This window comes from Schistosoma haematobium, chromosome 1, assembly GCF_000699445.3.
Source record: "Schistosoma haematobium chromosome 1, whole genome shotgun sequence".
NCBI classification, from domain to species: domain Eukaryota; kingdom Metazoa; phylum Platyhelminthes; class Trematoda; order Strigeidida; family Schistosomatidae; genus Schistosoma; species Schistosoma haematobium.
In genome coordinates this window covers 2,577,739-2,592,938 of record NC_067196.1, presented here as the reverse complement: position 1 = coordinate 2,592,938, position 15,200 = coordinate 2,577,739, and the positions used below count along the sequence as shown (strand labels likewise).

Genomic DNA, 15,200 nt, shown 5'->3' with positions numbered 1-15,200 from the left:
GAAACCAATGTTGTGTATTGAGAGGAAAATGCCATCACATCTTTCATTATTTTTCTTAACGAAAATAGTAACTAACCCAAGATTAATATCATTTTTTTTTTCACTGAATTCCTCTACAAAATGATTGGATGATTTATTGATCGGTAACAAATATATAAAGAAAGATTTTTCACTTAAACTAAATAAAATAGATTATTATTATTATTCCTGATCATTTTTTTGTTTGTATATAGAATTCTGTAAATTATGCCGAAAACAAATGTTCAACCAGGTCTGTTGTGAGATATAAACTCACTGAAGACAATGGTGTACGGTGGCGCAACTTCGTGGATTAGTTGAAATTAGACATTAACACCGTTGGATGCCGGCTCAGTGGTCTAATAGTTAAGCATTCGCGCCCGAAACTGATAAGTCCTGGGTTCGAATTTCGCGGGGGGAGGGATCGTGGATGTGCAATTCTGAGGAGTGCCATACTAGGACAAAACGGCTGTCCAGTGTTTCCAGGTTTTCCATGTTGGTCTAGCTTCAATTGACTCATGATTCCAACTATTGAAAAAAAACTGTTAACGTTATTTTGTTCACTGAAATACTTTCTATAGAAATTAGTTACTTTATGAAAGAAGATTGTAACAATTTCATGATCTGTTAAATGTAACAATATAACTACGATTACATAATCAAACTGTTCATTAAACGTGTAAAGTTATCCTTTAGACTATCATTAAGTTATTAATGATGAAACATACATTTAAAGATCATATTACTGTACTGAGCCAAAACTTGGATAACCACTACAACCATCATCAAAAAGTACACTTAGTTGTAAACAATTGTCTACTCAAGATACTCAATGTCCGTTGGTTGTATATAATCGAACACAGCCTACTGTGTGAGAGAACAAACCAGATTACAATTGGAGAGAAAATTAAGAAAAGATGATGGATGTGGATAGGATATGCATAGAGGGAATCATCAAAGAGCGCCACGAGATAAGCGCTTACTTGGAATCCTGAAGGAAAATGGAAAAAATGGGGATCAAGGAACACATTTCACTGAAAATTGGAAGCAGAAATCTAAAGGATGAATGACAACTGGAAACAACTAGGAAGGACTGACCAGGACAGAATTCGATGGAGGATACTGGTACACAGTCTATGCTCCTCCACGTGAGGTAACAGATGTAAGCAAGTAAGTAATAGTTGAAATACTCAACTTTCAATTAAATTATCATCACTTCGAACACCACCCTATCCAACTTTAATTTCGATGGCTAAGTAGTATAACATTAATACTCAAAGCTCATTAAATGAATTTTCATACTTTGGTAAGTTGTTACTGTTCATTAGTGAATAGGAAATGAGATATCCATCTATCAACCAAAGAACGTGTTTACTGCGCAGCAGTTCGCTCCGTCCTACTTTATGGCAGTGAAACATGGCCGGTAACTTACTTACACCTGTTACTCCTCGTGAAGGAGCATAGGTCGCTCACCAGCATTCTCCATCCAACCCTGTCCTGGGCAATCCTTTCCAGCTCCTTCCAGTTGTAACTCATCCTTTTCATATCTGCTTCTATTATCCGACGTAATGTGTTCTTTGGCCTTCCTCTTTTCCGCTTCCCTTCAGGATTCCAAGTTAGAGCTTGCCTCGTGATGCAGTTTGACGATTTGCGTAATGTATGTCCTATCCATTTCCATCGTCTTTTCCTAATTTCCTCTTCAGCTGGAAGTTGGTTTGTTCTCTCCCACAGAAGGCTATTGCTGATGGTATCCGGCCAATGGATGTTGAGTATCTTGCGTAGACAGCTATTTATAAATACTTGTACTTTCTTGATTGTGGTTGTTGTAGTTCTCCAAGTTTCAGCTCCATACAGTAGAATTGCCTTGACGTTCGTATTGAAGATTCTCACTTTGATATTGGTTGAAAGTTGTTTTGAGTTCCATATGTTCTTCAATTGTAGGAATGCGGCCCTTGCTTTGCCAATCCTCGCCTTTACGTCTGCATCTGAACCTCCATGTCTATCGACGATGCTTCCCAGATATGTGAAGGATTCTACATCTTCCAGAGTTTCGCCATCAAGGGTGATTGGATTGCTGTTCTCCGCTTTGAATTTGAGGACCTTGGTTTTCCCTTTGTGTATACTGAGGCCTACTGATGCAGAGACTGCTGCTACATTGGCTGTCTTTATCTGAATCTGTTCACGTGTACGTGATAGGAGGGCTAGGTCATCTGCGAAATCCAGATCGTCTAATTGGTTCTGAGCTGTCCATTGTATTCCGTGTTTTCCTTCAGATGTCGAGGTCTTCATAATCCAGTCGACCACCAGAAGAAAGAGGAAGGGAGAGAGTAAACAGCCTTGTCTGACTCCGGTCCTTACTTGGAATGCATCTGTCAGCTGTCCTCCATGCACTACTTTGCACTGTAGTCCGTCGTATGAGTTCCGGATAATATTGACAATCTTCTCAGGAACTCCGTAGTGTCGAAGAAGTTTCCATAATGTCCTCCTATCTACACTGTCGAATGCCTTTTCATAATCAATGAAGTTGATGTATAGTGACGAGTTCCACTCAACTGATTGTTCGACGATGATCCGTAGTGTTGCAATTTGGTCTGTGCACGACCGATCCTTTCGGAATCCAGCTTGTTGATCTCGAAGTTGGGCATCTACTGCATCCTTCATCCGGTTCAGCAACACTCTGTTGAAGACTTTCCCTGGTATTGACAGTAGTGTAATGCCTCTGTAGTTTTCACATTTGCTCAGATTTCCTTTCTTTGGAATCTTGATGAGGTGTCCTTCTTTCCAGTCCATTGGCACTTGTTCCTCCTCCCAAATCTTTTTGAATAGAGGGTAAAGCATGCTTGTGGTTACTTCGACGTCTGATTTCAGTGCTTCAGCTGGTATGTTGTCGGGTCCTGCTGCTTTCCCGTTCTTGATTTGTCTGACGGCCATTCTAATTTCTTCCGTCGTTGGTGGGTTGACATCTATAGGAAGATCTGTGTGTGCTACTTCGATGTTCGGTGGATTCATTGGAGCCGGCCTATTCAGGAGTTCCTCGAAGTATTCTACCCATCTGTTTCGCTGTTGTTGAATTTCAGTGATTGGCTTGCCTTCTTTGTCTTTGACCGGCCTCTCTGGTTTACTGTATTTCCCTGATAGTTTCTTCGTTGTATCGTAGAGCTGTTTCATATTTCCTTCTCTAGCAGCTTTTTCTGCCGTCGTTGCTAATTCTTCCACGTATTTCTTCCTGTCGGCTCTAATGCTCCTCTTCACTTGCTTGTTTGCTTCTATGTATTCAGCTTGTGCTTGGACTTTCTCTGCTCGTGTTTGGCTGTTGTTAATTGCTGTCTTCTTGTTCTTCCTTTCTTTGATCTTGTCCAGTGTTTCTATAGAGATCCATTCCTTATGATGGTGTTTCTTTAGGCCCAGAACCTCTTGACACGTTGGAGTCAATGTTTCTTTGATGCCTTTCCAGTTGTCCTCCATGGTAGTTTCTTCTTCCTTCAGTAGATCTTGAAAGGCTTGGAATCTGTTGTTGAGAGCTATCTTGAATTCATTGAGTTTGTCAGTATCTCGAAGGAAGGCTGTATTGAACCTTTGTAGTGCTGTTTGTCCACTTGTCCAGTTCTTTTTTAGCTTCAGTTTTAAATTGGCTACAACTAGGTGGTGATCTGAAGCTACGTCAGCTCCTCTCCTGGTTCTCACATCTTCCATTGTCCTTCGGAATTTTTGTTGATGCAAATATGGTCTATCTGGTTCTCTGTAGTGTGGTCCGGTGAGATCCATGTAGCCTTGTGTATACGTTTGTGTGGAAATATTGTGCCTCCTATGACTAATTTGTTGAATGCACACAAATTTGCAAATCTTTCTCCATTTTCGTTCCTCTCTCCCAGTCCATGTCGTCCCATAATATCTTCATATCCAGTGTTGTCTATTCCGACCTTGGCATTTAGATCTCCCATCAGAATGGTGAGGTCGTTTCTTGGGCACTTCTCTATGATTGACTGCAGCCGCTCGTAGAATTGATCTTTAATGTCGTCGTTGCTACCATTGGTGGGTGCATAACATTGGATAATATTCATTAAGATCCCCTCCTTCTTTGTTTTGAATGATGCTTTGATGATTCTGGATCCGTGGGATTCCCATCCTACAAGTGCATTTCGTGCTACTTTGGACAGCATTAGAGCAACTCCCTGAGTGTGTGGAGCATTTTCCTCTTCGTGACCGGAGTATAGCAGCATCTCTCCCGTAGCTAGCCTTTTCTGTCCAGCTTGGGTCCAGTGGGTTTCGCTGATTCCCAGTACTGCTAAGTTGTATCTCCTCATTTCCGTTGCAAGTTGACTGGTCTTCCCGGTTTCCCACATTGTTCGAACGTTCCATGTACCTATAAAATTTTTGCTCTGGTTGTTAGAAGGGGCATCGGCCTCGTGGCTTCCGAACGAACTCGGCTTTCACCATGAAGCGTCATAATTCTTCTAAGTGAAGACCTTCTAACTCTCAGGGCAGAGTTAAAATGGTTTGAATTATTTTTTCTGGTAAGCGTTTTTTTAGCGAGTTAGTTTTCTATGGGATGGGGACGCTAACCCCATGCCCAACCCTCCTCCTTTACCCGGGCTTGGGACCGGCAGTAACTCTAGAAGAGCTACAGGCGGAGTTATGGCCGGTAAGAGTAGAGGATATTCGTAGGTTACTAGTATTCGATCATAGGTGTCTTCGAAATATTGCTCGTATATCCTAGGAACATCGAGTAAGTAACGCAGTTGTTAGGAAACGGGTACTAGGTAAGGATGGCAAATCAATTGATGACGTCGTGAAACTTCATCAGTTGAGATGGCTGGGACACGTGTTACGTATGCCCAACGACCGACTGCCTCGACGTGCGATGCTCAGTGGTATAGGAGCAGGTTGGAAGAAAGCTAGGGGCGGCCAGACCAAAACATGGCAAAAATTCATGAGGTCACTACTGACAAGTGGACTGAGCCATGTTGGAAGGTGTAGACTACCTGGTTGGGATCTGTGAGACGATAACAACCGATGGTTAGAAACCTTGAATGACATGGCTCAAAATCGTTTGCAGTGGTGAGTGCAGGTGCATCCACTTTTTATGTTCCCCCAAATTCTAATCTTCTGAATTCTTCCTGTCCCTTTTTTCCTCTTTACAAATTTAGTTCACTGGATTATACTCATTGAATAACATATTCAAACCCTAATGTTTCCGTTTACTGTTTATACTCTTACTACCTCTACCACTACGGAATTTGAGTCGACAACTGCATCTCTGTGCTAATGTGGTGTGACAACTCGAACTGATGTACGTACGTACGAAGTTCTACGTTTTTACTGACTGACTGACTGAAAAGTGTTAATGACAGGTATAAAAACATAATAACATAGAACATTATCAAACTGTATATATTTGTGAATAATTATTAGCATGTGTTATATTAGTAACTTCTGTTATTTAATGATTCAGTCAGTTTATAGAGTAAGTTGATAGAGTAAGTAAGTACTACTGATTTGAGATTTAGTTTTAGTCATCATCTATATCAGCTAATAAGTATCTTTCGTAAGGAAAAAAAGCCTTTAATAAATAAATTAAATGTTCATAGAAAATACTACTAGTTTATAATATAGCATTACTTATCCATATGTTCTGTCTTGCCCCTAAATCATTGACAAACTTGATGTATGGTGAACAAATCTAATGTGACTTAAATATGTTAGGTGACGAAGTTCAGAATTGATCACAATAGAGCAGATGAATTTATTCTTTATCTTTCTTTGGATCTTCAGTGAAGATGTTTCGTCATGCATATTCTGTCATTTCATCTACTCAAATCATATTCTTAACATTACACCTTTCTCTTTATTATTGTTACTGTGGCTATTTCCATATGGTTTCTATTCAACAATTTGTTCATTTCATCTCATTTGTGTTCGTTTTAGACTTATCCATATATCAGTCAGTCAGTAACAACGTAGAACTTCGTACGTACGTACATCAGTTCGAGTTGTCACACCACATTAGCACAGAGATGCAGTTGTCGATTCAAATCCAGTAGTGGTAGAGGTAGTAAGAGTATAATGTAATCATCATTATGATCAACAGAATCGTAGAATAATTCAAAAACTTAGAAAATATTCTCTTACAAAGGGTACTAAATGACAGTTAATGACATTACATATGGTTATTTAAATATTTCCAAGTCAAGTAATGTTCGAACTCATTAACAACTTCACTGAAGGTCAAATATACATACATTATCATATTTTATAACTTTATATATAAACCAAATAATTAATTTAATTTCATAATGTGCCCCTATTTATCCAAATTTGCAAACACACATTTACAAGGATTCGAACTTGCAACACAAAAAGTTTGACATTCAATCCCTAATGATCAATACTAACCATTGCTTTATATAATAAAGAAAAAGATTCTAGAAAAAAAATTATCCTTTTCTTATTACTACTACTGTGGTGAACAAGAACACGAGTGAGGACAATCGAATGTATGCGATACGAAATTATAGAGCATCTCACTAAAATCTGAGAATCATAGAGTGAATAGTTAATTTGCAAAATATCAATCCATCGTCTCAAACGTGACTGAATCCTTTTGCAAATATCAGTCCATTGTCTCAGATTTCATTGTTCATCTATTTTCATACCAATTGCGTTTCGTTCCCGTTCTTTCCTTATCGATCTTCTACTGGAATACACCCTATGCCTGACCAGTGTTATATACTACTTATATGGATATAAGTAACTCATACCACACTCGTCCTCCCCCTTTAAAGCATCCGTTCTAGCGGTGGTTCTGCTCACCGTGCCACTTTCTTCTTCTCTGCAGTCTGTGCCAAGCTCTCCATCAAAATGTCGAGTCTGCGGCGCGCTGACCTCCATAGCTCGGTCGACCTACCGGGACATCAAAATCCGACCTCCTCCCGGCACATGAGACGTTCAACGCCTGCGCTCCAGCGACCTGCTAATCCATCTACATCCGATGTCCGCCCAGCATCCTCACGTCCCCCCACTCCTCTCCGTCGACAGTACCCGCTAAAGCCAATGCCGCCCCACCAGAACACTCCACTCGACATTACCTCTCCGCACCAGACTGCCCCAACTAATGCCAATACTACTTATATTAAAGACAAGTTTATCGAATAGAGAAAATGAAATGAAGAGAAGTACCAAATAAAATGGAATGAAAAAAATGTTTTAAATCATCTGATGATTCTATGATATAGCCATTTTGTCTGATATTCAATAAAATGTTAAGGACAAGAAAAAAATAGATGAAAATAGACCATTAATCTTAAAGAGACAGAAAAACTAAAACAAAAAACGAAGATAAAGTGAAGAAGAAAGATGAAAACGTTTTTCTACTTTTTCCCTACTTTTGTTTGTTTCATTTTAATAAAACAATGTTTATATGTAAAAAAAAAGAAAGATTCTATGATAAATGGGATATCAATGAATCAAGTGTTCTATACTTCTAAAAATGTACGGAGTTGAAACTTTGAGAACTACTACAACCATTATCAAAAAGGTACAAGTATTTATAAATAGTTGTCTATGTAAGATACTTAACATCCATTAGCCAGATACCATCAGCAATAGCCTACTGTGGGAGAGAACAAACCAGCTTCCAGTTGAAGAGGAAATTAAGAAAAGACGATGGGAATGAATAGGACATACATTACGCAAATCATCAAACTGCATCATGAGACAAGTGCTAAGCTGGAACCCTGAAAGGAAACGGAAAAAAAGAAGGCCAAAGGACATATTACTTCGGGAAAAAAAAAGTAGATATAAAAAGGATGAATAAGAACTGGAAAGGATTGGCCAGGACAGGGTTGAATGGAGAGTGCTGTTGGGTGGCCTATGCTCCTTCACGAGGAGTAATAGGCGTAAGTAAGTAATACTTCTAAAAAAACTATCTATTTAAGAATTTGATTAAAAAAAGTCTCATAAACTTATGTTCAGATGAAGGTTAACAATGGAATATAGGATGAGTAAATTGTCCCATTTGATATTTATCAATCTAATGCACTTTCACTACTAGAAATGACAATTTACAACGAAACTGAGAACCAATATCTATCGTTCCAAAGGTCAACATGTTAGCTATTAAGTTACTGAATCATAATGGTTAATATTACAGTTAAATTTACTTCAGTGTCAAGTTATTTGTAACTGAAGCAATAACAAAAATGAAATACCTGAAGTAATCGAACTAATAATTTACTCATAAAATCAACATACTCCACCAATTTCAATGATATGGAATTTCAGAAAACAAGATCCCTGACTATCTGAGTATATGAATTATAAATTACAAAATACTGAAATTATTTAAATACAAAATATCTAACTAAAACAATAAGACGATGTGTGGTTACTCGTCCATTCAGTGAGCGCGGGTTCGAAACCCAGTCCTGACATTACACCTATAGAGCGCCAAAACGCCTGGTTCAACCGAGGATGAGGCGAGTCAGCTCTCTCTCTCTCTCTCTTGAAATGCTTTCACATAACCACGAGTACACAGCCACTGTTAGGGAAGTCCTACTCACTGCCTTCTCGCCACTGGGATGGTGTTTACGAAATTGAGAGGATGAAAGGCGGATATCCAGAGCTTTAGCCGTGTTGGTGGATATGACCAATAATGTACACCTATCATCTCATCTATGCTTAATTGGTCAGCGTAATATTAAAGGTAGCAACAAAGGTAGCAGCAAAAAAACAAAGACGACAAGTACAAAGAGAAATACTAATTGATGAGAAAGAAACCAAAAACGAGAAATATTTAAAGTAAGAGATAGAACATTTTAAATGTAATTACAACAAAAATGTAAGTGATGGGGGGAGGGACAGTGAATTATAATCATTTTAAAAGGTGGCTAAGATTTCGAATTCTAAAATTATTTTATGCTTTTTATTTTGAGAATTCATTCTTTAAAACACAATTGTATGAGAACGAAGAATATTCATTTCAATGAATTCCTCATCAGCTTCTACAATTATCTCATATCCATATTAATCATTCATAAAATTGGCCAGATTTAAGGGCAAAGTGTACATCATCATTTGGAAATTGTAATATGTGAATCAGGAATTCTTGTTTGTTATATCCAATCAAATCAATTCAGATCGTTAATGTTGGGGCTGTTTAATATAAAGTAGTGTTAACTTGAATCAGTTTATAAGTGAAATGAAATTGTGAGATAAATAACGATCAGAATAAATATGGTGAACATGAGGTGTGAGAGAGAAACTAATGGAATAAAAATCGGAAATTACGTAATATGTAGAATAATATGAATTAGGTCAGATATAGTAGATTTAGGGGTGGATATTGACTAAATTCCTCAAAAAGGGGTTATCAAGTGCAAAGATAATGAGAATACCAATGAGAAAGATGATAATGACACTGGTAAAGATAATAATAATGATAGTAAGTTTGGAACATAAAATGAACATCAATCGAATTACGTCACCATGTTATAAGATTGATTATTAACTAGTCGGCCCCAAAGTTGGCCAGGGTAAACTGAATGGCTAAGCATATTTCTTTTGGATGCAAAGCTCTGGCTTTTTGATCCGATTAGCAATTGTTTCAGCCGTCTGTAGGATTCGCAGTCAGACGGAATGAGGTAGACTGCTGTTAACACGATAGATTATTGCAAAAGATTGCTCCATGTTGGCTGTATATCCTGTTTGAACTAGATGGTCTAAGATGGAGCTGTTAACAGTTTTGACAACACATTTGCTTAACTACACGGGAGGTGCTCACGAACTCGAATGTACAGATTCCTACAACATCTGGCAATATAACTTGCTCCACAGGAGCAGTTTAATTAATAGATATAGAAGCAGGTGGCTAGTCTAGGTAATTTATCTTTCAACCTCGGAATGATTATTGGTCGTGTCAGTCAGTCAGCTACAACGTAGGACCAGGCACATATATGCATCGGTCCAAGTTGCCATACCTCATTAACACAACAAGATGAACACCGGATTCATAGGAGTAGTCACTTCAATATTAGTAATATATAAAAAAGATTACATATAAGGATATAGTACAGGAAGAAAGAATTACTTCGTAGAAAGATATGAAGCAATTTTAATCTCTTAGTTTAAGAGAAGACAGAGAGTGTATACACCGACGCCATTGTGATCGATTCTGAGCCATGTCACACAGAGTTTCCAACTGTCGGTTACGATGGTCACGCGGACCCCAACCAAGTAGTCTGCATCTATCAACATGGCTCAGACTAGAGGTTAATGTCTTCAAGCACTGATGCCACGTTTTGGTTTGGTCGCCCCTAATTCTCTTCCAACCATCTCTAACACCCGTTAGCATTGCACGATATGGTAATCAGTGTTCAGGCATATGTAACACGTGGCCCAACCATCTCAGTCGATGAATATTCACAACCTCATCAACTGATTTACCATCATTACCTAATACCCTGCGTCCAACCTCACTATTACTTACTCGGTGATCCCAACAGACGCCAGCAATATTTCTAAGGCATCTGTGGTCAAATACTAGTAGCTTACGTTGAAAGCACCGGTTCTCGTCCTATTGGTCGTGTGGAGAACATTAGTTGTAGTTTACCCTTTGGGAATCGTATTTCTGTGTGTTGGCTTTTCTATTCCTATTTATATTTGTATTACTTCTGTCATATGTCTATATAATTTCATTTCTTTGTACTGATATGTGCACACATGAGTCAGGTTCTATGCTACCTATGACTGTCTGATTGGATGCATGTAACTAGTAAACTACTAATTAATTAGTTTTAACCAGTTACAATTTTCATAAAAAACAGTAGTCCTTTTTTTCCTCTTAGTTAACTCAGTTATCTGGATTTGAATTATTTTACATAATCTATCATATTACTTCAATCGTTTTTTTTCAATTATCATAGCCCCCAAATGCCCTGGTACGGCCGAGAGTGGAGAGAGTCAGCTCTCCATCTCCAAATGCTCTCACATGGCCACACGTATATAGCATCTGCCAGGGAAGTCTTACTCATTGCCTTCTAGCACCATGGATGTTGTTTACGAAAATGAGAGGACGAAAAGCGAATGTCCGGCGCTTTAACCGGATTCCAAACCAATGGTGCATATGGGCTCCAGTATCTTGAAGGAACAAATGGCGTGTGAACCAACCGTTGGTCACCTGCTACCATGGGACTGCATCTCCTTACGATGCTCCACTGCCTTGTGGATCAGACCTTCAGGTCGAAGGCTCCGGGTGTGACATTCTAAGAAAACCACCTACTTCGGTTTAGGCACCTGGGCAGTATCACAGCCCTCACACATATCGAGTGTGATTTATGTGTCGCATTTATATTTGGTGCCTCCTTGTACCAATATCTATGTGTTAAAATAAAATAAATAAATAAAATTAAGACCAAACAAGTAACATTAAATTGAATTCATTACAATATATACATAACGTACTTTGTGGAGAGGGGGGGCTGGAGAGAGAATTTATTTACTAAATCTATCATCTTCACACTTTCGATCACATGGAAAAATACACCCACCCACCCCCGATACATTATTTTTACAGCCTAATGATACATTTTATTTATCTTAACACATAAATACACATTGAAAAGTGTAATAATAAAATTAGTACATGAGAAATAATTCAAAATAAGGACATAAATTTATACTATAATGATCCTTCTTTTCTTGTTACACAATTTTTTTTAAAAAAAAGTACATTATCATTCAAAAGAGTTAGAATAGTATGAAACTAAGCACATGTAATATAATCCGAAAAGTACACAAAATACCGAAGGATGTCAGTTAGTAATATACAACGTAAAATCTGGCATATTTGTATTTTCGCTTAAATTGCTACACGTCATTAGTAAAATGAGATGAAATCCTTAAACTAAATTCCAAAGAAGTACAGATAATAACAGTATTAGCGGTGGAGGAAAGGTTAGACATCGAAGATACGATTTGTATCTAAATACCCTGGGACGACCGAGAGTGGGAAAAGTTCGCTGTCCCACTCCAAATGCTCTCACATGGCCACGCCTATACAGTCACCGTCAGGAAGTCCTATTCACTGCCTTCTCGCGGCATTACTGTTGTCTACGAAATTGAGTGGACGAAAAGTGAATATCCAGCACTTTCATCGGGTTGGTGGACACGGAGGGTTCACCTAGGGGGGATTGGAAAACCCTGGTTGCGAATTAGTGGTGGATATGGGCTCCAAGATCCTAAGGAAACAAATGACGTATGAACCTATTGTTGGTCACCGGCTACTGTGTGACTGCATCTCCTAACGTTGCTCCACTGCCTTGCGGATCAGATCTTTAGGTCAAAGGCCCCCCAAGAAAACCACGTGCTTAGGTTTGGACACCCGGGGAGTATGATAGCCCACACACAAATCAAGTGACTTGTGTAGCGCATATGTATTCGATCCCCCTTTTTACTAATACTTATGTGTTCAAATAGATAAATACGATTTCAGATGATGCTAAGTTCAAGCATTACAGGAAGATGAAGAATTAATCCACTTATCATCTCACATAAAGTTCTCTAACCATGAATCAACTATGTGATGAAGACTTTGATCAGGAAGTCTGAATAACCAGAAACTTCCAATGATTTCATGGATTACGCTCATATCCTACGTTTAGCAGTTTCTAGCTCTTTCTCAGTCTATTCTCCCATGGTATGCAGCGTATCACAAGACATAGATACTGGTAATGTACACATTGCTCATGTCTCAACTAAACCATTCGATGGAAGATTGTAGCTAGGTGAATTCAATTGTAAAATCTAACTACGGCTCTACATGTAATCTGACCATTATTTCTTTGATAACTTCAGACAATTACTTTTAAAATTTTATAATCAAAAACTTACAACCTATGCTCATTATTTACTTAATCCAAATGTTTTACAGACAACCATAATCCTGCATTTGAATGGTAAAGCAAACTAATAACCATATCGACCAGTCTATCAACCGACTGAATATTTAGCCTGTACATAAATGAGTCTGTAATTTTGCTTAGCCTAATTAGCAGATATAATGGTTGCGATATCATACCATGTAAGAAATTAGAGTAATTCGCCTATCTCTTACAAACACGAATGGTATGCTTTTTTAAACAATATTGGTTATGAACAAGAATTCACACACTTGATACAGACAATTACCTAAGTATTGCAGAAGCTGAAATACACGAGTAAAACTAAAGAATTGAGTGATAATAATTAGAGGAACATAAATAATCGTATTTGTGTTCCTGTCACTGATTCAGAGCCGTGCCACTTTAGATCTTCAACCAAGGACTCTGGTTATCTTAACAATCCTCACTACGCATTCTACACTTGCTTAGATGGTGGATTTTGACAAAGCCAACGAATTTGTACGTTGATTTTTTGTTTGGATACTGTGAAGTCCACAATTCTGGACGCAGTTCATATTGTCATTTGAACAATTTGACCTCATAAAGCATAATGAAATAGAACTTAAAGCAATTCAGTTCACTAGAAATTGAAACGGAAAAACTCAAGCACTACACTAACCTGGATTCTTGTAGTATTGTTGGTATTATTGTTTTGTGACAATTTTTCTTGAAAATTTTGAACAACTTTAGCAGCTGTTTCAGCTGCCTCTTTCATTTTTAAAGCAAATTCTGTTAAACTTAACTGAAAACTCCAATCAGATGAATGCTCATATGAACAAAACTGTAGTTGATTAAAATCACAACTATAATTTATAGAATTATTAGAAATAATTTCAGTTAAGTGATCTTCTGGAGAAATGATATTTTGTCTAGGCAATAAACTTTTAACAGAATTTGTAGGATAAGATAAATTAGTAGAAGATACTAGTAAAATGAAGATTAGTGATAATGATGATAATTTAAGTAAATGCACATAAATTTGTAAAATGATCATATTGTTTAATGTAATAGGTGCTAATAATTAATTGATAACAGTCACATATGAAGTGATTGGTAATACAAATGAGTGAAATGTTGAATACATATTACATTGAAAATTTTATTCACCATCTTTATGCGGTTGTAATGAAATGTTAAATCTGATTGATTTATCTAGAGCATATTCAATAAGTTGGAAGTACTAAAATAAAGAAAAAGGATTTATTGATAAGATGTTGATTAAGCTATCCAAAATGAAGAAACTACTGGTTAATACTTACGCATAAGTTGTTTTCATTTGAAAATATCACACGGATATCACATCAAATCATTGTTTATACTATGAACTAAGCTGCTGATTTAAGTAGGAAGACCAAAAAACATCTAATCATGCTTCATGGATGTTTGGTGCAGGTATAAGGTTTAACATTGCACATCATACAATGGAAAAAGCGTGAGAACTCGCGAAATAAACATGATGGAATTCAAGTATTTCTGTTAAATTTTGTAGTCACGCTTCGGGACTAACAAAATTAACAACAGTAATTCAAGTTTAACTGAAGCCTGAGTTTGAGAACTTAGCAAAAACCTGTGCCAAGACGTATTTCTTAAATAATTACGGATTATATTAAAAGAGGTACGCTTGTCAGGGTACAACATAAAGATGGAAACCTCAAACATGCATTTGAGAAAGAACTCAGTGAACACAGATAAATAGGTACACAATTTTTATCTAGATATGGTTTAGTATTGCCTTTTAGTCTGTGGTCTTTGACTATGATCCATGTTTTTTTAAAACCACGTTAGTGAATTTTAAACAGCCACAGACCAGTAGCTGCCAATTATAAAGTGCTTGAATAAACTGGTTGTTTCCCTGATCAACAATAAAAAACAACCCTTGGTATACAATGGGCTTAGGCGACGAATACAGAAATAATCCTGGTCCATTTTAAGGCACTGTCACAAAATAAACTTGATAGCTAGAAGCGAATGCATTACTTGATCTCAATATTCCTTCAATAATGGCAATAACTAAAAAATACTTGCACTACTAAGAAACCGCTTTTCAGACAAGGCTCAAATGGAATATGAGTACGTTGAGCATACAGAAAAGCATATTATCACAACACAAAATGACAGCTTCGGGCATTTGTGTCAGGCTCCATATTGATTAGTTCTGCCAGTATGTCACTAAATCGAGCCTGACACATGTCACTTAACTAAAATTACCATACCACCCGTCTCCCTATTATGAGCAAGCTTTCGTAC

The 15,200-nt window shown here is 37.5% G+C and overlaps 1 protein-coding gene across 2 annotated transcripts in view; it reads right to left on the bottom strand.

Moving 5' to 3' along the window:
• MS3_00003448 (uncharacterized protein) overlaps positions 1-15,200 on the bottom strand; it is a gene marked incomplete at its 5' end in the record, with an annotated part of 48,507 nt that overhangs the window by 32,871 nt on the left and 436 nt on the right. For both annotated transcript variants that reach the window (XM_051211252.1, XM_051211253.1), the window contains one exon: positions 13,573-14,133. In XM_051211252.1, the coding sequence (XP_051072913.1) occupies positions 13,573-13,947 (375 nt within the window). The remainder of the gene's footprint in view (positions 1-13,572; positions 14,134-15,200) is intronic.